Source organism: Monopterus albus, unplaced genomic scaffold, assembly GCF_001952655.1.
Source record: "Monopterus albus unplaced genomic scaffold, M_albus_1.0 scaffold172.1, whole genome shotgun sequence".
NCBI lineage: Eukaryota > Metazoa > Chordata > Actinopteri > Synbranchiformes > Synbranchidae > Monopterus > Monopterus albus.
The window spans coordinates 2,909,834-2,929,761 of record NW_018128052.1 but is presented as its reverse complement, the minus strand read 5'-3'; the positions used below and the strand labels follow the sequence as shown (position 1 = coordinate 2,929,761).

The 19,928-nt window shown below is 40.0% G+C and overlaps 2 protein-coding genes across 3 annotated transcripts; one reads left to right on the top strand and one right to left on the bottom strand.

Moving 5' to 3' along the window:
• Positions 1-813: 813 nt before the first annotated feature.
• gtf2b (general transcription factor IIB) lies at positions 814-12,257 on the bottom strand. Of its 2 annotated transcripts, none has more exons than XM_020615998.1 (7): positions 12,142-12,257; positions 6,362-6,474; positions 3,965-4,098; positions 3,249-3,395; positions 2,948-3,077; positions 2,144-2,425; positions 814-1,371 (listed from the first exon to the last, which is right to left on the bottom strand). In XM_020615998.1, the coding sequence occupies exons 1-7, from the start codon at positions 12,240-12,242 to the stop codon at positions 1,238-1,240; spliced, it is 1,041 nt and encodes a 346-aa protein (XP_020471654.1). In that variant the 5' UTR covers positions 12,243-12,257; the 3' UTR covers positions 814-1,237. The 2 variants fall into 2 exon arrangements, with proteins under 2 accessions (XP_020471654.1, XP_020471655.1); XM_020615999.1 differs by lacking the exon at positions 12,142-12,257 and adding an exon at positions 7,861-7,946.
• On the top strand, positions 11,606-17,958 carry lrrc8da (leucine rich repeat containing 8 VRAC subunit Da). The gene is made up of 2 exons (XM_020615996.1): positions 11,606-12,065; positions 14,429-17,958. The coding sequence occupies exon 2, from the start codon at positions 14,431-14,433 to the stop codon at positions 16,978-16,980; it is 2,550 nt and encodes an 849-aa protein (XP_020471652.1). The 5' UTR covers positions 11,606-12,065; positions 14,429-14,430; the 3' UTR covers positions 16,981-17,958.
• The last annotated feature ends 1,970 nt before the right edge of the window (positions 17,959-19,928 follow it).

Sequence of the window (19,928 nt, the reverse complement as noted above, 5' to 3'; positions counted from 1 at the left end):
ATCTCTGTGAAAGTAAAAAGGCTACAGTGAGTCACACAGTTAGGCTCCACTACCAAATCCATCCTGTCCCTCTTGAAGCTGCAAAGTCTTTATGGTTTTAAAAAAGAAAAAAAGTCCGACTGGACTGAACATAACCAGGATGACCGACTAAATGTGTTGTGCAACAAGCCACAAGACAAGGGCTGAGCTTGAACCCAGTTATTTTAGGTCTTGGTCTAAATGATGAAACTGTTTGAGCTGGCACATTCTATAGAGCTGACGACTTGATCCGTGTGCAAGTTAAATAGAAAATCGACTTGACTGTGGCTGACCAGTTGACAAACACTTCAGGGGAGGGCAGGGTATGTTATATACAGTATGTATGTACACACTTAAGCTGAAAGCACTAATTTTATCAATAGTTTTAACTATCAACATTTCTAAATGGTGAAAATAGATTGTACAAAGTCTTTTTTTTTTATTTTTTATTCCTTGCTCCTGCATGTTGTCGCCAGAACAGATGAGAACTTTATGGATGGTACACCAATACTTGAGTCACATCTGTTGCTGTTCACTCTGGTGTTAAAAAAAAAGGTATTTCAGCAGTCACTGATTGTTGCCTATCATGAATGCACAAATTAAACATTTGTAATAGTGGATTTATTTGTAGCCCTGACATTGAATACATGCTAATGGTTTACTCTGGGTACTTAGTTATCTTTGTATTCGCTCTGGAAACTTTCACTTTGTGGAAGCGATGATCTGGTTCACAAAGATGTTGGAGTTTTCATTCCGTTGTAGAAATTGAATCTATAAAAGACCAGTACAATGAAGTTTATGTAAACAAATGTTTAATGTTGTTCAAACCATGAGCACTATGCTTTAATGAAAATCATTTTTAAATTACTTGGAACAGTTCAAACCAACTAACAAAATAGAACCTGGTCGTTTTTCTACAAAAACAACATTTTATGTATACAGTATGAAAGCCGCAGAAAATTGCAAGCATCAATTACGTTTCCCCCACTGGGACATATATACATAATAAAGTATATACACGCAAATGAAATACTGTTAAGTACAGTCTGCAAGCGGCTTGTGTAAGCCCTGGAATGTGTGTGTTTTATTTCCTATGAATGTCTCAGTAAAGGTTTGTAGTCTTAGAAAGAACTAGAGAAAGCTTCAAAATCCAATACAAATAAAATAACAAATACAATCGTAAGCACAGCAGAAAAATATCACTGTGTCGGGGACGTCTTCACAGTTGGGGCAGCTTGTCGACAGGTGTGTCGAATTTGAAGTCTGGAGGGAAAAGTTCAGCAGCTCGTGGGTAGATGAGCCGATACGACTGTCTGATTGTAACATCTGCGACACCGGCGATATCTCCGATTTCTGTGGGAGAGATAGTTGGAATGTCTGACCTGCAATAAACCTGCCACATACAGAGTCTGACACCTGATGCATTTTCAACAATAACGCTGAGAAACTGTACCTCAACAATGCAAAGAAAATCTGACAGATGCCAAAGGCCCCTGAATAGCATTTAAACAAGAAATAAATGGTTTATAACAGTGTAACTGTACGCAGACCGAGGACATTTTAAGTGTTTATTAATGTACAAGATTTGCCACCAATAACAGCTTCTCAAATGGAACCATTTTATTATACAGCCATTCATTATGAATGGCTATAACACAAACAGTTATCGGTGTCCATGGAAAGAGTTGTAGGCCTAGTTTACAGATGCATTAAAATGTATCTGCTTACAACGTTCTAAGTGTTGTAAACATTTAATTGGTGTCTATATACTGCTTATAAATGACAAACATGACAAAGCTACTCTACCTAATTTCTTTTCTGACTCTAGAGGGTCTAGTTAGACTCAAAACAAACTGACTCCATAAGTTGCACCTAACCGCTCGCTCTCCAAAAGAACATGACCTCTTCGGTCAGTGTTTCAGACTTAGCAGACAAGAGCTCCTCCACAGCTAGCTGTTTGACTATTCACAGTTTGAAAAACATTTCTTAAAACCTTAACTAGGTGGGAGGTGGGGCTGATTCAAGGACCTATATAACAGAAGGGCTGTAGACAGCAGAGAGTTGTGCTTCAACCTGTGTTCTTAAGCTTGATTGTCAACTTTACTACTACAGCATCATCACTCACCTTTCTGGGTCTTCTTCTCTGCAGATGCCTGGGAGGCCATATAAATGGCTGCTGCAGCCACAGAGATGGGGCTCCTGCCGGGCACCAGGTCGAGCTCCACAGCCTTCCTGGCGATGAAGGTGGCGGCCATCTGCACCTGTTTGGGCAGGCTCAGGTTTGAGCAGAAGCGAGACATGAAGTCTCCTGTGGTAATGAGGTCCACGCTGGTCTCCAGCGCCTTCAGGATCAGCTTGAAGCATCTGCCGATTTCCTTCTTAGAGATCCGGGAGACGGCACAGATCTCTGTGGAGGAAATTAGGAGGTCAGGGAAGGATGGAGCGAAGTGAAAGAAAATGGAAACGAACAGTCTGCCCCTGTCAGTTTTTTCCTATCCAGTCCCTAGTGTGACTGTTAGCTAATGCGGCCAATTACCAGCAGCACACTTGAAACCCCAGAGAGAAGCCCCTAAGGAACTGGCTGTGCCCCTTTTCCAGGAAACGCGAGAGCCATTGTCAGAGGATATAGATCAATGTACCACCATCATATACACATAATTTCACTGCACTATCTGAACATGAGCACATGCAGTATGTCGTGAAAGTCAGACAATACAGCACAAAAGAATGCAGTAAGTAAAATTCTGCAAACTAAAATTTTATATCAATTTTCCATTTAAATATGTATTTAACGTACGGCAGGTGTTACGTTTTATTTATGGATCAAAGGCAGAGTAAAATATGAGCGATATGTTAATGTGAAAACACTCATTTCTGACATGGTCCCAAGCTCAAAATCTTACAGGAAGATGAAACAATTTATCCAGACCTTTAAATGTTCTCGGTACACCTTCTTGTCTGCAGGCGATGTAGAGACAGGCCGAAGCAATGGCGTCGTTGGCTCGCCCCTTCAGGCTCTTCTGTTCATAAACCTGCTTGAATAAGTTGTTTGTTCTGTCCTACAGAGAAAAATACATTATTACAGCAACAAATCTTTAGTAAACCTTTAGAAAAGCTGTTCTTTCCAAATTAAACAGCAGATTAAATGGGGTTGTGTTGAAGAACACAAAATAAGAATATTTCTAATCACAAAGTAGGAAATGGTAAAGCTGAGGACTTGTTTAACTTACTATGATGCTCCTTGGCAGGTTGATGCGATCAGCCATGGTGCTGATCTCTTTAAAGGCGTTGAGCATGGCCCGGTCAGAGCTGCTCATGGTCCGCCGGTTCTGGTACTTTGAGTTACCGAACTCGTCAAAACTAGCTGCGCCTGTGCCCTGTGGTGGAAACGGTGGATGTTTATCAGCAAAATTCACTAGAAGTGTATTCCATGAGAAGCCATAGTAACTCCGATGTTACATTTTCTGCCATTCTTCCAATTATCTGAAGTGCAAATATTTACATTTGTTCAATAATGGGCACTAGTGTTGTCAAAAATTAAGAAATTGAAATTTGAAAACGTTTCAATGCTCATTTTCTATAGTATCAATACACCGAGATCAACTGCACTTTCTCACTCACTTCTAGTACTTAAATTAATTAGTTAATTAAGCTAGATGATGTGTTTAAAACAGTATTTGTGATCATCTCAGAGGCTCTTGAACACATGTACTACCTCAAGAAGAATATTGTTTTCATTCATGTGAAAAACATGACAAAACTACAAAAAAAAAAGACCTATTGGTCACATCTACTATAGAAAACCTTTTGTCTTCTTGCAAAAAGAGTAAATTGTCATTGAGTGCGATCCTACTTTTATATTTATTGGATCATATCGAAGTTAGAAATTCCAGTATCATGCACACAACAGATGTGACTGACAATGCTGGGTCCATGTGTCTCTCACCTTGCTGATCATGGTGGTTAGGTCGCCTCCATTGAGCAGTGGGTTCTGGGCGTCTCCCACTCTAGATGGATCTTTGAGGGCTTTCTCGTTAGAAAACGTCCTCCACTCTGAGCCCACGTCGATGACACGGTCACCTGAGGAGAAATGATTGCATTAAGATAAATAGAAAGGGTCGCCACAGTGAATCGTCACACTGACGACTCGCATGTTGACATTTGGCACGTGTTTTACCCCGGATGCCCTTCCTGACCCAATCCCGATTCAAACCTGGGCCGCAGTGGTGAGAGCCCTGCGCCTTAACCACTAGCCTACCAGGGACGGCTGATTGCATTAAGATAAATAAGAATCCTAAATGTGTAGGAAGCTAAAAGAAAGGACAAGATCAATAACACTTAACTTTCTTTTAAACAAAAGCTTAAATTGGTCAATTTGCTGTATGCACCCAATGTTTAAACTTATTACAGTGTAGATTTAATACAGTGTTTCTAATGGTGAGCCACATTTTTCCATGAGACTGCATGATTTTTCGTTGGAGCATCAACACCAGAAATCAAATGTAATTAGCTTTAAATTTAAAATGCATCCAGACTTCATTGGTATAATGGTGCATTTTGGTGTTTACTCTGGACTGACAGATGAAATCTTTTTTCCCCCTTTACAAACATTGTTAAAAACAAAACAGTAGAATCAGTCTTTGAGTTTTGGTTTCAATACTTTCTCAGACTTGACCAGATACTGTGCACACAGACCAAATTCAGTTCATTACAATTTCCTCCTTTGTTTCTTTGTCTGCTTTTGCATTGATGGCTACACGTGTTGCTCTAAACCTAGTTGTTAAATGAATCATCTGCACATACGAACCAATCAGATGGTGTTCTCCTGTCTGTCTGCATTAAATCCCACTGGAATAATTAACCAGAAGATGGTGCAATATTCAGCACTATTGCCCTCAGCAAACACATCTGTGGTTGTCCAAGTCTCACATAACGTCAATACAGTGTTGATCCTTCTATACCATTGTTCTTTGGTTTGTTCGTAGCACTCTTCTGGTTTTACTACTGTGCTGTATTCTCAGTACTGTGGATCTGAATCTAGCTCTCTCAAGTTCTCCACCAACCCTTACTCTCTTCTTCCTCATGTTCTTATCACTGCTATTCACAGGATGTTGAGGCAGTATTACATAACACAATGTGCCATTACATTTGCAGTCATTCACGTGCATTAAATCAAGGACGTACGAATAAAAAAAGTGTGAAGTCTAAACAAGAACATTTTTTTTCTTCCACTTATCAAGACTGTTCTCTGGGAACCATGTAGAAAGCTCAAGGATTACATTTCTGATGTTTTAATGCTGTTAGTCTTTTTTGAAAACCTTTTATCCTTCTTTCTAATATCTAGAGGCAAAGTGACGCTCATCTCCTCAGGGAGTAGGGACAGAGGGTACTTTGGCTTGCATCAGACTTGCTCAGTGCTCAGGGGGGCTCATTACTGGAGAACCCGCTGTTCCCTGCAGCTCTGTCTTATAGAATGCGTCACTTTAAAAGACTTGGTGCTTCTTATCGGCTACTTTTGTGTTTGTATGTCAGATTATTAAGGCACATTAAAATAACAGATGAATGGAAGTGCACAAATATCTTTTTCATTTTAAGTTATCTTCCTATTTTTAAACTGCCCACATTTACAGCTCATTATACAGTAGTTTGATGTTTTTCTAGCTAACTAAACTTCTCTTACATTAGTCCTTTTCAGTACTGCCTATTGTTTAAGCAATAAATTAAAGGGTCAGATCACTTAAATTCTAAAGAACCTTTCCAAGCTTGCATATAACAGCTAATTTTTAAACAAACCGTCCACAGTGACGTGTATGGATTATCCAAAATGGACACTGTCACTGAGAATAAGAGACAGTTTAAAAGAATTCCTCTATTGTACTGGGGTGATGAAAGAAGTCTCAGGCGCAGAGCTCTTAACCTGTAGCCAAAAACAGTACCTGCATGTCAAAATGGAAAAATAGGTTTTTTGGATCTGGGTGAATACAAGATAAACTGATGAATATTTCTAGACAATGTAGCATAACAGAGGAATACAGTACATTTACTGCTGGATTTTCCATAATTTAGTTTGAAATTTAGGAAGCCATGACCTTGTTTAGCCTGTCAACGAAGATGATGTTCATATGCCAAAACATTTTAAATAGTTAAATAGTTTTAAAACCAAACAAACAGGTTCAGGTAGTTCTGTGCTGTGAAATCTGTGAGTTAATTATGTGACTGTGACAGAGTTCAGCTGTGTTCAAGTCAGTATGAAGAAGCAAGTACAGGAAACCAAAACAGAGAGGAAGGATGTGTACTAGCACAGGAAACTCCCCAGTTCAGAAGTTGTAAACGACATACTGACCTACTACAAGGCCGCATTCAGGGCAAATCATGTCCCCTGCTCTGTAGTCCTCCACCAGTATGGCATCGGGGTGGTTGGGACACTGAACTCTGGGAAGAGAGAGAGCCTCTCCGCTAGAGGAGCAGAACAACAGTTAGATGATCAAATAGCTCAAAATTCAAGAAAAAAATGAGAGAGGTTAAGAAACAGAGAGTTCATCTTGCAGTCTGAACACAAACTACATTTTATGGCTACAACGATTACTCATAAGGGGAAAACAAATGAAAAATGGAAAACAACAGCCAAGTTCATTTCCATATCTAGTTCCCCAGGGAAGTGAAATTCAAATTCTTCTGCCTTTTGTTGCTGTGAAGACATGGCTGAACGATTCTTCTTCCACAACACAGTTTACAAAAAGGCCACTTTATGTTACAACAGGTCTATTGATCCACCTGTCAAACCAAACTGGCTGACACTGTGTCAATATTCAGTCTGGATGTAAATCTCAGCAGAAGTTAGTTTAGGAACATGTTTTATTTTCATTACAATTAATCTCCCTGTTATTATCTTAATTGTTTAGTCCATATAATCCCAAAATGGCCCATCCACCAAAATACTTGATCTACAATTATATAAAACAAAAGCTGCAAATCCTCCAATAAAAGAAGTTGAAATCAGACAATATTTGAGATTGTTAGGTAAAATAACAGAAACGAATAATCGCTCAGTAACATTAGCAATAATTAGTGATCTGCCTGTGGACTGATTCATTGACTGACAGATCGTTTCAGCTTTTACCTTGATAACGTACCAGTAACAGACATACTCTGAACCCTGGTCTAAATACAGCGATGACTATAACGATCATATGGCGAAAGCAAAACAGATGATCTCATTAGCTGCGGTTAAATAAGGGGTGGAATTACACACTAACAAGACAAACGTAGTCCCAAGTGACAAAACACCAGATGAGAGGAATGAGGAGCCAACACCCACGATCAGTTAGTGGGCACCGCTGAAGCCACCGCTCGGTGTGCGAAAAAAGACAACGCAGACTAGTTGTACAGGAATTACTGACGTGTTTACAATATCAGGAATGCTGATCCAGCACTGCTCACACGTCACACAGCCCACTACAGTCAGCAAGACACTGAGTTAACGTGTTAGTATAAGTTTCATATTCATAAAACACAAGCTGTATCATGGTGTTACGGGCACAGGAGCTAAAGTGGGGGCAATTTAAGTCTGCAATGCGAGGCGACATTAACGCGATAACAGAGAAGCTACTGAGCGCCAGCACAGGGAGATGACAAAGTAACTGCGATACAATCGGTGACTTCTGGCAACATCTACCCAGCTAGCAAGCCGTTGACGAGCACAATACATTGTACACCGAACGGCACGGACGCGCACTAGCGTTTCCCATCATGCTCAAGTCAATAATTTTCATCAAATAACATTCTGAGAATCACAGATTTTAAAAAGCTGGGGTTTTACAGTTGGTTAAAGCGGCTACGCACCGGCTTGTTGACGCCATGTTACTCCTAAAACGGTCCGTGTGCAAAAAGCCCAACTGCGCGCAGCACCTGTATTTATAACGTTTTCGGTCACGTGTCCCTTAAAGTACGGGAAGCCAAAGAACCCATAACAATTCCGATGTATATTAATCAGTCATATGTGTTGCATGTGGTGATGTTTGAATTTTACACACACACACACACACACACACACACACACACACACACACACACACACACATATATATATATCCTTTTTTTTGTAAATAAACCAGCACTAAAACCAAGAAAAACGGGCTCCTTCCTTACCCAGATCTGTCCAGTAAAAGAACTGGGGTATAACACATGCTATATATACATACAACAGTAATAACAAAAAAAAACATGAACATGTTAGGAAAATTAAACTTCCTTAGGAAGACTCACATTTACTCCCAACAAAAAAGTCAGTCATCATCATATATCTTTTGAAAACGTTTGGATATGTTTTGAATTGTATTTTTGGCCTGGAGACATATTTTACTTTTTTCATTTTCAGCTGAATTGCTGTGTTGGCCTACTGACTGAAAGGCTATGAGCTACACTAACAATTGATTAGAATTAAAAATTAGGAAGTAAACCATCTAAAGAGTGTCACTGTTTTCATTATTATTAGTCCTTAATTATATCATTTCCAGGAAACTTCATTTTCATTTTATATATTTATTTTAGCAGTAAAAACAGCATTGCATTAAGAAACATTGCCAGCTCTGGACCTATCTCAGTTCAAGAGTTGTTTTACAGCAGGTTTCCAGAGGAAGAGTATAAAACTGCAAAACAAAAAACAAACCTCATATTGCAATATGCATTGTCAGTGTGGTTGCCCTACATAGAAACACAAATCCATCTTTGGCTAACCTAGAAAACAAGATACATAAATGCTTCCATGTTTATGACATTTATCTACATGACATACTGTATAACAACATATCTATAAACTGTACTGATTTGGCATAAGAAACATAGAAATAAAAAAGGCCTGTGACACTGCGGTTTAACTGTGCCAGCCTATGACTCTGACTTGGTACCAGTCTGTGACAGCACTGCTCTTCTGCACCATACTTCCCAGGCCTGTGAAGGAAACCACAAAGTACAACAAAGAGTTACTTGACTTAGATTTTGTAGTAAACACCATAACAAATCTTTATCTGTCTATAAATGTGACTAAATGTAAATTAACACCTGCTATATGTTACAACACATGTATTCTAAACCCTATAAAAAATATGCATTTCTTTGGGAACTGAGGTCAACTATGATTGATTGTAATGCAGCAGTATTGGTCAAGAATGTCCATGTGCATCAAGACAACAGCAGATGGAGCTAAATAAAAGATTGCGCCAGGTTGGGAAATTTTTGCTCCTGCTCAGCAGCACACACTCATTGTTCCTCGATAATGATTACCCTAATTAGTTGTCATGGACAGATAATTTGGCAGTGAGTTCTCACTCAGTGGCCCAACATATTGAAATCCATACCTTTTAGATCATATTTGTTTGATGGGGAAAATGCCACAGAGTACAGCTCCATTCTGGGGTGAGAAATCTCATCCAGTATCTGAAACGTTGGCAGCTTGCTGTGATGTGACCGAGCCTAGTGTGGGTGCCCGTGGCTCGGTGAAAAACAGCCATCTTATCTCTACTGCATATGATAAGCTAATGACCTATTGTAATTTTTAGCTGAAAAGTCCCCGACAAGCATTCAAAAATATTTAGTGCATGCTTTCTAATACTGTGAAAGCCTTCTGCTGGACTGACTATGCCTGTGGAGAAATATGTAGGTACAAGTTACAGCATGACAGATCTCACAGGTACACCAAACAGATGGAAGAAGCACAGATTGGTATCTTGGTTTTATGGCAGAAGCTGGCACATGTTCTCAGGCTGTGTTTCTTTGTCTCAAACACACGTGCATGTACACATAAACTCAACACCTCAGGTGCTGGTTTTTTTTCTTGTGTGATATGATGTTCCCAACTAGAACATCATATCACACCACATCATCTGTAGTTCTTACTGCATATTAAACCTTTAATGCATGTTTTCTCAGTAATATCAAAAGAACAACAAAAGAAACAGCAAGAGTGCAGACACCTGGAGTGACGTACAGAAGAAACCATTATTGACTGCATTCATTCACAAACCTCAAACCTTCCCCGCTACACTAACCTTAACCTAAATTTCCTCGCCCACTGTATGTGTGAGTGTTGGGGGGACCTATGTGTTTACCACAGAGGACATGAATTACTATAGAAACATGTTTGTCTGTGTCAGTTTGTTGTTTGGGTTGTGGTTTTGGCCAAAATTTGAATGCTGGTTTATTTTTTTGCTACTTCCAGTCAAAGATCTCACAGGCATATCTAACATGAGTAAAATACTACCCAGTGTATTGTTTACAAAACTGAGAGGGAAGCCCATACTGAATAATTTATACCTTACTGAACCAATTCTCAACACACTTAGCTGGTTGCTGGCCCCAAGAAACCTCATACTATCTGACCACTGTTCCCACTGCACCCACTGTGATAACAAACCAGTTGATTATAAAACGTTATACCTTTTTCCTTCCCCTCACCACACCAACCATAGCTCCAGCCAGATAACCATATAAATACTGTACATCATATATCATACTGTATATTATATAAACAAAACAGTTTGGTAACACGTTGTACAAGAAAGCACTGAAAATAATTTTAAAAGAACTTACATAACCTAAGTTAGAAAGTTTAGGGCATTTACAAGCACTTATCCATTAACCTCTCTCATTCATTAGCCAGTCTTGTTTGGGATTCTTTATGAGTCCATAAACTTAGCTATCATAAGACTGAGTCACTCAGCTCAACATTTCACCAGACTGCAAAAACACCTATACAATATACTGTAGCATAACGTTTTTTAGCTGGTTTCTGCAGAGCCAGTACAGAACAGACTAAATGAATTATCTGTGTAATCAGTCTGCATGTGTTTATGTGCAATCATGCACCACCTCCTCATCCGATCTCGTAACCTACCAGACTATCACACTACACGCCTCAGTGGGTGTTTTTTCCTCTTCCTCTCAAAGTACAAGGATAGGGTGAGTGAGGAGAGGGTAAGCAGCAAGCTGCCCAGGACCGGTTGAAACCTGTATGGGCTGCAAGTGAAGAAACACTTACTGTACCTAGTGCATCACCAACCAGTTTCAGAAAAAGCTGGAATTGAGGCATGAGTTCAGTACTCAGGGTCTTACTGACTGCTGAGTTTGTCAATCCCAATAATACATACACACAGATATATAGCTAGTTAGCAGCACAGAGTATAAACAATGTTGTCTCATCAGTGAATGTGCTTAAAATAACTGTGACTGTAATGCAGTCATATGGACAAAAACATATACAATAATTTTAGCTAACAACCACAATCGTTTTTGTGGAGTTGGAGACTTAAACAAAAAGGGTGAAGTTGGTGTTGTGTTCAATTCACTTTGGAAACACGGTAGAGAAGAGAACTCATTTTTTGTTTCTCCTCAGGTTTTTCAGTTGTTGAATTTGCTGAATACTATCATAACTCACAGACAAGAACCGAAAACTACATTTTCTGACAGGTGTTATAATTATCAACACGTACGGCTAAATGCTTATCAAGGCAAATAAATAGATACATTTCACAGCAGATGTTTTGATTTGTCATAGTAGGTGAAGTGTCCCTGTGTGACAGCTCTGGTCTGTTCGTCTTTTCGCTGGTGTGTGTAAACTGTTGTGTAAAATATGCGGTACAGCCATTTCCTCCCTTCTTTTCAGCTCAGCCGTTGGCTGTGGCGTTTCCCCCCACGCGCCTTGAATGCAGCCAGGCGGTGTCATCCTCCAATGGGAAGCGCCCACAATAAGCAGCGGTCTGTGCGGCTCCATATTGGATCTTCTTAGAAATACGCTGCGCCGGAGGTGTACCTGCGTATGTTGTCCAATGTACAGTCGGGTCTGAGCTTAGGATTGAGGCATGAGGGAGGTAGCCGACAAAGGCGCCTTTACAAACAAATCTTGTTCGGAGCTTTGTTTTATAGAACAGCGCAATTCGCTTGGTTTTTAACGGGGATGAGAAATTAGATTAGAGACGCATCCGAAGAACGCAGCAGAAGTGGCATGAAGGCGAAGGAAGAATTAATTGGATTGAGATAACGCCACGCAGGCAGTAAGTATATATATATATATATATTGTCCCATGTTTTCAGTGTACCAGTTTAAAATAATTTATGCAAAGCACTGACCTAGTAAAAATCTGTTGATATTCTTTCTTCCCGCGTGGCCGGCGAAATGAATGATTTCCCAAGAATAAACTGGTTACCTGGTGTGAATGTGTACCTGACATGCTGACTCTCAGTTTTATGTTTCAACATGTCACCTGACCCATACAGCTTAACTTAGTGCGTAAGAACCCCTCGCGTGAGGAGAAACAGTCTAATGTTACATTATACAACTGTTGTAATGTGTTATTTCCTCTTGTGGTGGAATAGTCAGCCTGGTTAAATAGAAAAATGCACACTGTCAGTTTTGACTCATGACCAGTCTGCGACCTATTTCCTTGCTGTCTGAGGCCCATACTTCTACTAATTAGTTTACACAAAACTGCCTTGTGCCCACATTTAAACATATAATTTATCTTAATTAAGATGCAGTATTACCACGTGGTGGTTTAGATACTGTATGTATAGTGTCTGAACAGGTACCTGGACACAGATTTAACCCAGTGTCACAGGAAGGAGACTCCTCACCACCCTGCCCCTGCTGCCAGGCCCCATATTGCACCGGGCCCCGCCTTTTCCTGGATTCCCCCTTGTACAAAGCTGTTTTTCACGCCCTATTTGGTTGTTTCCATCATGTGAAGAGTGTGGGGATGAGCTGATAATCCTAAACTACTGGAGTGGTGTAATTATCAGCTTTGACACTGGTGCATGACTTGGTTCATTCTACAGTTTGATCCTAAATATCATGCTTTGGTCAGATACAGTATAAACACAGCTAGAAATTAAATTTAAGATGATAAATGACCTTGTGAGTTTGATTTTACATCAATGTAAAAGATGTGGAAGGAACAGCAAAGAACTGGTGATGTGACTTGGGGCTTACAATAGGGGGCAAAGGAAAATATATCACTAACACTGATGCAAACATGTGGCCTGAGGAGGAGCATTATATTCAGCATTACCTACCACTCCAGACAAATCAGATTTAGCCCAGTGTCTTTCCCAGTGAGGGGTTGACCGAGCATAACCCTGCTGAAGGTCTCTAAACTGGGAAATCTTGAATTTTTGAGGCTTGTGCCAATATTTGATGTTGTATATCTTTTACACTAATACAGAACATAAAAACAATTGATCAGGCTTTGTTAAATTTAGTTGTCGTGAAGTTATGACCACCTCCTTAGGAACAATGACTGTTGGTGCTGCCAAAACATTAATACTCTCATCCTCAAACCAGAGCTCAGTTTCTGCATATCATATCATGACAGAAAATTAGATCCATATAGACTACGTATAATTGAAATTTCTGCTCTAACATATAGCTACCATATTGGGAAAAACAACCGAAGCTTTCAGAATATTCTATTAAACAAAAAATGGAGTTGGGGAAGTTTTTCTTTTTGAAACACAGGAGACTTTTATCTCCTACTTGAAAAGAGTGCCATGCAGAATAAAGTCAAATATAGAAAGGCTACAGTACCTTTATTACTAGCAAGAAATACCCTATGTTTAGAGTATTGATTTTCAGTGTAGGCCCTAGAAAACAGATGAAAAATCATTCAAACACTTGACATACAGAAAGTGCCACATTTACAATTTAATGGGGGGAAGAGACAGTTTGCAGTGCTTCACTAAATGAAACACACGTGTGCCAAAGATGTCAGTGAATCAGAACAATTGGTCTGGTCTCATTCATACCTGTTTACACCTTGGGGTTAAATGTGTCACTCCAGGAGCTGTAGCTGGGAGAAGGTTGTGGCTCTCCGCTTTTGGCAGCCTGCTACAGATTTGATCCACAGGGGTTGAACTTCCTGGTGTATATGTTTCTGCTCTAGAAATCTGGTCTATTTTAAAAATGTGTATTTGTTTCCTGAAGGATTATCTTGACAACAGGACACAGTGTTTAAAATTGTCTTTAAGGACTGTTTTGCTCAGATGCAGGTAATTTAAACAGGAATTTTAGAATCATTTAAAGCAGGACTGCAATTCACAATTATTTTAATTCTAGGTTAAATTGTCAGAAAAATGATCACATCAATTTCCTAGAGCCCAAATGAACACCTCCATATGTCTTCTTTGTCCAACCAAACTAAAAAAATATTTAATTTACAGTCATATGAATCAGATCTTCACCCTGGAGAAGCAGGTACCAGAGAAGTTACTTAACTGATCATCAAAATAGTTGCAGGTTAAATTTCTGTCAGTCAACTAAACAGTTATTACACCGATAATTTCATCTTTCAGTTTGCATGTATAATATAGCTCATTAAAAATGCTCTGAGTAGATTAACCAACTTTCCTTCATTTGTTGCAGTAATGTTCACGCTCACTGAGGTTGCATCCTTGAACGACATCCAGCCGACATATCGCATCCTAAAACCATGGTGGGACGTCTTCATGGACTACCTGGGGATAGTCATGCTCATGCTGGCCATATTTGCCATGACCATGCAAATCACCAAGGACCAGGTGGCTTGTCTTCCATGTCTGGAGGATTCAGAGGGGTCCTCGGGAACTAAAGCTAACTCATTCCCCCAGCAGAGCACAGACGAAGCAGCCACCAGTGCCCCTGTGGTAACCGCCGGCCCCTATGTCACCAAGGACCTACCAGACGAAGCTGTCCGTGAGATTGACGTCACACACAAACACACAGCAGTGGTGACAGAGACGTATGTTAACCAGCCTCAACCATCGGGGATCAAGACCAATCTGGACTTTCAACAATATGTCTTTGTCAACCAAATATGTTACCATGTTGCCTTACCCTGGTACTCCAAGTACTTCCCATACCTCACTCTCATCCACACAATTATTCTCATGGTCAGTAGCAATTTCTGGTTCAAGTACCCTAAAACGAGTTCAAAGATTGAGCATTTTGTTTCTATTCTGGGAAGGTGTTTTGAGTCTCCTTGGACAACAAAGGCTTTGTCTGAAACAGCTTGTGAGGACTCGGAGGAGAACAAACAGAGGCTGACCGGCACCTCTTCAGTACCAAAAAATCTGTCTTTAGAGGAGAGGGATGAAAGCCCAAGAGACAGCGCATCCACACCCATGCTTGGGGTGAAGTTTTCTGCAGATAAGCCCGTCACGGAGGTCCCAAGTAGTATGACAATTCTGGACAAAAAAGACGGGGAGCAGGCCAAAGCCTTATTTGAGAAAGTGAGAAAATTCAGAGTTCATGTGGAGGACAGTGATTTTATCTACAAGCTTTATGTAGCACAGACCATTGTCAAAACTGTCAAGTTTATTTTGATATTGTGCTACACTTCGACATTTTTTACTAAAATAAGTTTCACACACAATTGTGAACCTGATATTAAGCAGCTAACAGGATACACAAGATTCTTCTGCACACACAGCATGGCTTTCATGCTGAACAAGCTGCTTATTAGCTACATGGCCCTGATTTTGATTTACGGGATGATGTGCTTGTACTCTCTCTTCTGGGTGTTTCGACGACCTTTGAAAGAGTACTCTTTCGAGAAGGTCAGGGAAGAGAGCAGCTTCAGTGACATTCCTGATGTCAAAAATGACTTTGCATTTCTCTTACACATGGTTGATCAGTATGACCAACTCTATTCTAAGCGCTTTGGTGTCTTTTTGTCCGAAGTCAGTGAAAACAAGCTGAGGGAGATCAGCCTCAATCACGAGTGGACCTTTGAAAAATTGAAACAGCTTGTGACCCGTAATGCACAGGACCAACAGGAGCTGTACCTCTTCATGCTCTCCGGACTTCCGAATGCAGTGTTTGACCTCACAGACTTGGAAGTGCTTAAGCTGGAGCTGATACCTGAGGTGAGGTTCTCGGCAAAGGTCTCTCAAATGACGAGCCTGCAGGAGCTGCACCTGTGCCACTGCCCTGCCAAGGTTGAGCAAACAGGGTTCACTTTCCTCCGTGACCATCTTCGCTGCCTTCATGTCAAGTTCACTGATGTTGCTGAGATCCCAGCCTGGGTCTATTTGCTGAGGAGTTTAAGGGAGCTTAACCTAATTGGCAACTTGAGCTCAGACAATAACAAAGCAATTGGGCTAGATTCCATGCGAGACCTGAGGCATTTGAAGACATTATGCTTGAAGAGCAACCTCACTAAAATCCCCACAAACATCACAGAGCTTTCACCACATCTGATTAAGTTAGTGGTGCACAATGATGGTACAAAACTACCAGTACTGAATAGTCTCAAAAAGATGACCTGTCTAATTCACCTGGAGCTGTACAGTTGCGAACTGGAGAGGATTCCCCACGCTATTTTCAGCTTGACCAACCTACAGGAGCTCGACCTTAAATCAAACAATATCCGAACCATAGAGGAGATCATCAGCCTACAGCACCTCAAGAGGCTGACATGCCTCAAACTGTGGCACAACAAAATTATCACCATCCCAAACTCCATTGGGCTGGTCAAGTCTCTGGAGTCTCTCTACCTGTCCCACAATAAACTCGAGTCCCTGCCTCCAGCTTTGTTCACTCTACCTAAACTGCGGCACTTGGACCTGGCCCACAACTCCATCACAGTGCTCCCTCCAGATGTGGGTCTGCTCCACAACCTCCAGCACCTAGCCATCAACTCCAACAAGCTGGATGTGCTCCCCAAGACTCTGTTCAAATGCATCAAGCTTAAGGTGCTGTGTCTGGGGAACAACGCACTCACCATTCTGCCAGAGCTTGTGGGGCAACTGGTCCAGCTCACTCAGCTGGAGCTGAAAGGAAACTGTCTGGACAGACTGCCTGCTCAGCTCGGAAACTGCCGCCTGCTGCGCAAAAACGGCCTGGTTGTGGAGGAGCATCTCTTTGACGCCCTGCCTGTGGAGGTTAAGGAGAGCATCAGCCGTGAGACCAGCACAACCTTTACAAGCGGTTTATAGCACAGAAACCACCATGGCAACACAGAGCAGCTCTGGTGGTTCATGACAAGCCTGTAAAATGGACCGAACACTTGGCCATCTATTATAATATCCATAAAAAAGAACACATTTTGTTGATTATTTTAATGGGTTTGTGTATTACAGCTTTTTTTTTAGCTTTTCTTGTTCATGATTATGTATCTAATTTAGCATTTTTTGGCCTTTTTTCATCTCTGAATAATAAGATTGTAAATTTTGCATCTCTGTGTAATACTGTATAGAAACGGTCTGCTCTAATGATGTAGTTTTATCATTATTGTATTAGGGACTCAGGTTATAACCTCAGAGAGCAATCTTTTGCCTTAACTGCTACTGTTTTTACAGTGCATGCTTTCAGAAACAAAAGGCCAAATATAAATATTTCATCTTGTCTATTTATCATACAACCTCTATCCACACAGCAATTTTCATGCAGGATGTTATGGAATTCGACACAATGCAATGCTCCTTTCTTGGTAGTATTTAACCTTAGTTGAAATCTTGCAGTATGACCTTTATTTTCCTTGATGTCTTGTAGCTAACATATTAAGTTTAGGGATGTAAAACTCAGGTGGAGACTAAACAGCAGAAATGACCCTTTAGGGATTGTATACTGAGGCCTATAGTAATTCATTTGCACATTGAAAACCTAAAGATTTAAAAATTGATGAATGTCCTTTGTGATATTGTCCTAAGACCAGTATGAGCTGACAAAAGAGAAATCGGTTATCTATCTTTTTTTAAACACTGCTTTAAAATTTGACATGTGATGAAACTTGTCAGAGGTAGGACTGATTATTTACACGACCGTCATGTGATGATGACCAACATGTCTGCTTTCGATTTTCTCAATGTATTTTGTATAGGCCTATATACTGTATGTGTTCTTTACAGCTGTACCACCTTGGTGACCCTATGCTGAAAAGTCACAACTTTATGGCACAATAAAACAAGATTTTAGATGACTGTCTAGTTGTTATTCATGTATTTCGTGTGTATGCCACTGAACACTGCTACAGACAGGTTTGAACATCAACAGATTAGCATTTAAAGCTAATAAACCCTTAAGTCATGTTTGGACTTCTGTCACACCCTCAGTTGGGAGAAGGAAAAATCTTTTACACAATTTGAAATGCATTTTACCAATTTATGGAGGATATATCAAGTACATCTTTTCATGCAAATGTCTCTTTCTAGTGTGCAAAGTTAGGTTAAATTTGAAACCTTTTATTCATACAAAAAACAAAAAGCTCTCCTGTTATCCTGAGAGTAAACTTAAGTCATCTGTTTTCTGTCTGCACTGCACCAGAAATTTAAAGGAAAAAAAATAAGGCTTTCCTCATGTTCTCCTAGAGGCTCTGTTTAAAGACTCCTTTGCTAAGGCTTTTTTGTCAGTGCCATCCAGAGACAGAATGAAAGTTACAGTGACCTCAGTCATTCATAATGCCAGCCTGCAAATTCTGCAGTGAACGTGACGGTTAAACCACTCCCTAACATTTGTTTCCAGTTCACCGATAATAAAGAAGCTTTAGTCTTTGTATTGATATCAGGTTTTTTCCTTCTGGTATGTGAAGCTTAACCCACATAATATTTTCACAATACTGTATGTCTACTGCTAATATGATGAAGATACAGGAATCTGTTATATCAGAGTTCATTCACCCATATGATACTACAGAAGATATTTCTGCCAACATATTTTCTGTTCAGTTTTATAGTACAAGGGCTGGATTTTACAGTCATTTCTCTGGAACAATATAGCTTTGTGGTTGTTGTGTAGATTTTGAATAGGTCATGCGTGTTATCCATGTTTGTAGTTTTCTGTTCAAGTGTCTACAACAGTCTCAATGATGGCCTTGCAGTAATATGATGAATAACAGAATTTTTCTGAGAGTCTCGGTCACTGTGTGCTTGTCCTTGAGACGTCCTATCCTGGTTTTAAAGGCACATACTGCTCCTTATTGTGTCCTGAGTGTCTACACTTATCCGCTTTATTTAGACTAGCTCAACTTTCAGCAGATGCTTCTGTCTGCTGGCAGTGCATTTCTTAAATTATACTTTAAGCGTCCAGGTCTTTATTAAGTAACCTAGAGTTATAGCCAAAAATATTGGCACCCATGCATTTCTATCAGATAACACACAACTTCTTCCAGAAAATTGTTGCAATCACAAAATCTTTGATATTCTTATGTTTCTTTTGTTTGCATTGGAATGACACAAAAAAGCCAAATCTGATACATTCCACAAAGAACTCTAAAAATGGACTGGACAGAATTATTGACACCTTTTGAAAATCATCAAAAATCTCAAGGCTACAAGTCTATGTCCAGAGATCTGGCTGTTCCTGTGTCCACTGTGCACAACATTGTATAAACAACATGTTTACAGCCCATGGGTCTCTAGCTAATCTCCCTGGATATGGACGAAAGTAAAAATAGATAGATGACATATTGCAACGAAGGATTGTTTGAATGGTTGATAAAGAGACTCAGTCAACTTCCAAACAAATTTGAGATGGCCTACAGGCACAGGGTGCAACAGTGTCAGCTTGCATTATTTTTTCATTCATTGTAAAGTCACAGTAAACTCTGTACTACAAGTATAATTGAGCATGTACAATACTTCCATCATCTACTTTATTTGCTGTGGTTTTCAAAGTTGAGTCAGTGTCAGCTGTGATTTAACCTTTCTATCATCCATGGATACTAGGAGACCAAACAGCTGATAGCATTTAAGTGAAATGTATTGCTTTGAAAACCACTGTTCATGATGTTAAATACTGGTGCTAGGCATATGGTGTGTAATAGTAACTCTGGAAGATAGAAGGACGTGTTGCAGGATGTTGTCATCTGTCGACAGGTCTAATAGCATTCTGTTAATGTACCAGCTCTTTGGGGAAATTGAAAGAAAAGTGGCAGAAACAATGGGAA

Excerpts from the sequence above, each read along its gene's own strand:
- gtf2b (XM_020615998.1), bottom strand. The coding sequence starts at position 12,242 with ATGTCAGGTACACATTCACACCAGGTAACCAGTTTATTCTTGGGAAAT. Across the intron at positions 6,475-12,141 it reads TATCAACAGATTTTTACTAG|CGGAGAGGCTCTCTCTCTTC; the intron begins GTCAGTGCTTTG and ends CTGCTCCTCTAG. Across the intron at positions 3,078-3,248 it reads ACCTGCCAAGGAGCATCATA|GACAGAACAAACAACTTATT; the intron begins GTAAGTTAAACA and ends TTTTCTCTGTAG.
- lrrc8da (XM_020615996.1), top strand. The coding sequence starts at position 14,431 with ATGTTCACGCTCACTGAGGTTGCATCCTTGAACGACATCCAGCCGACA.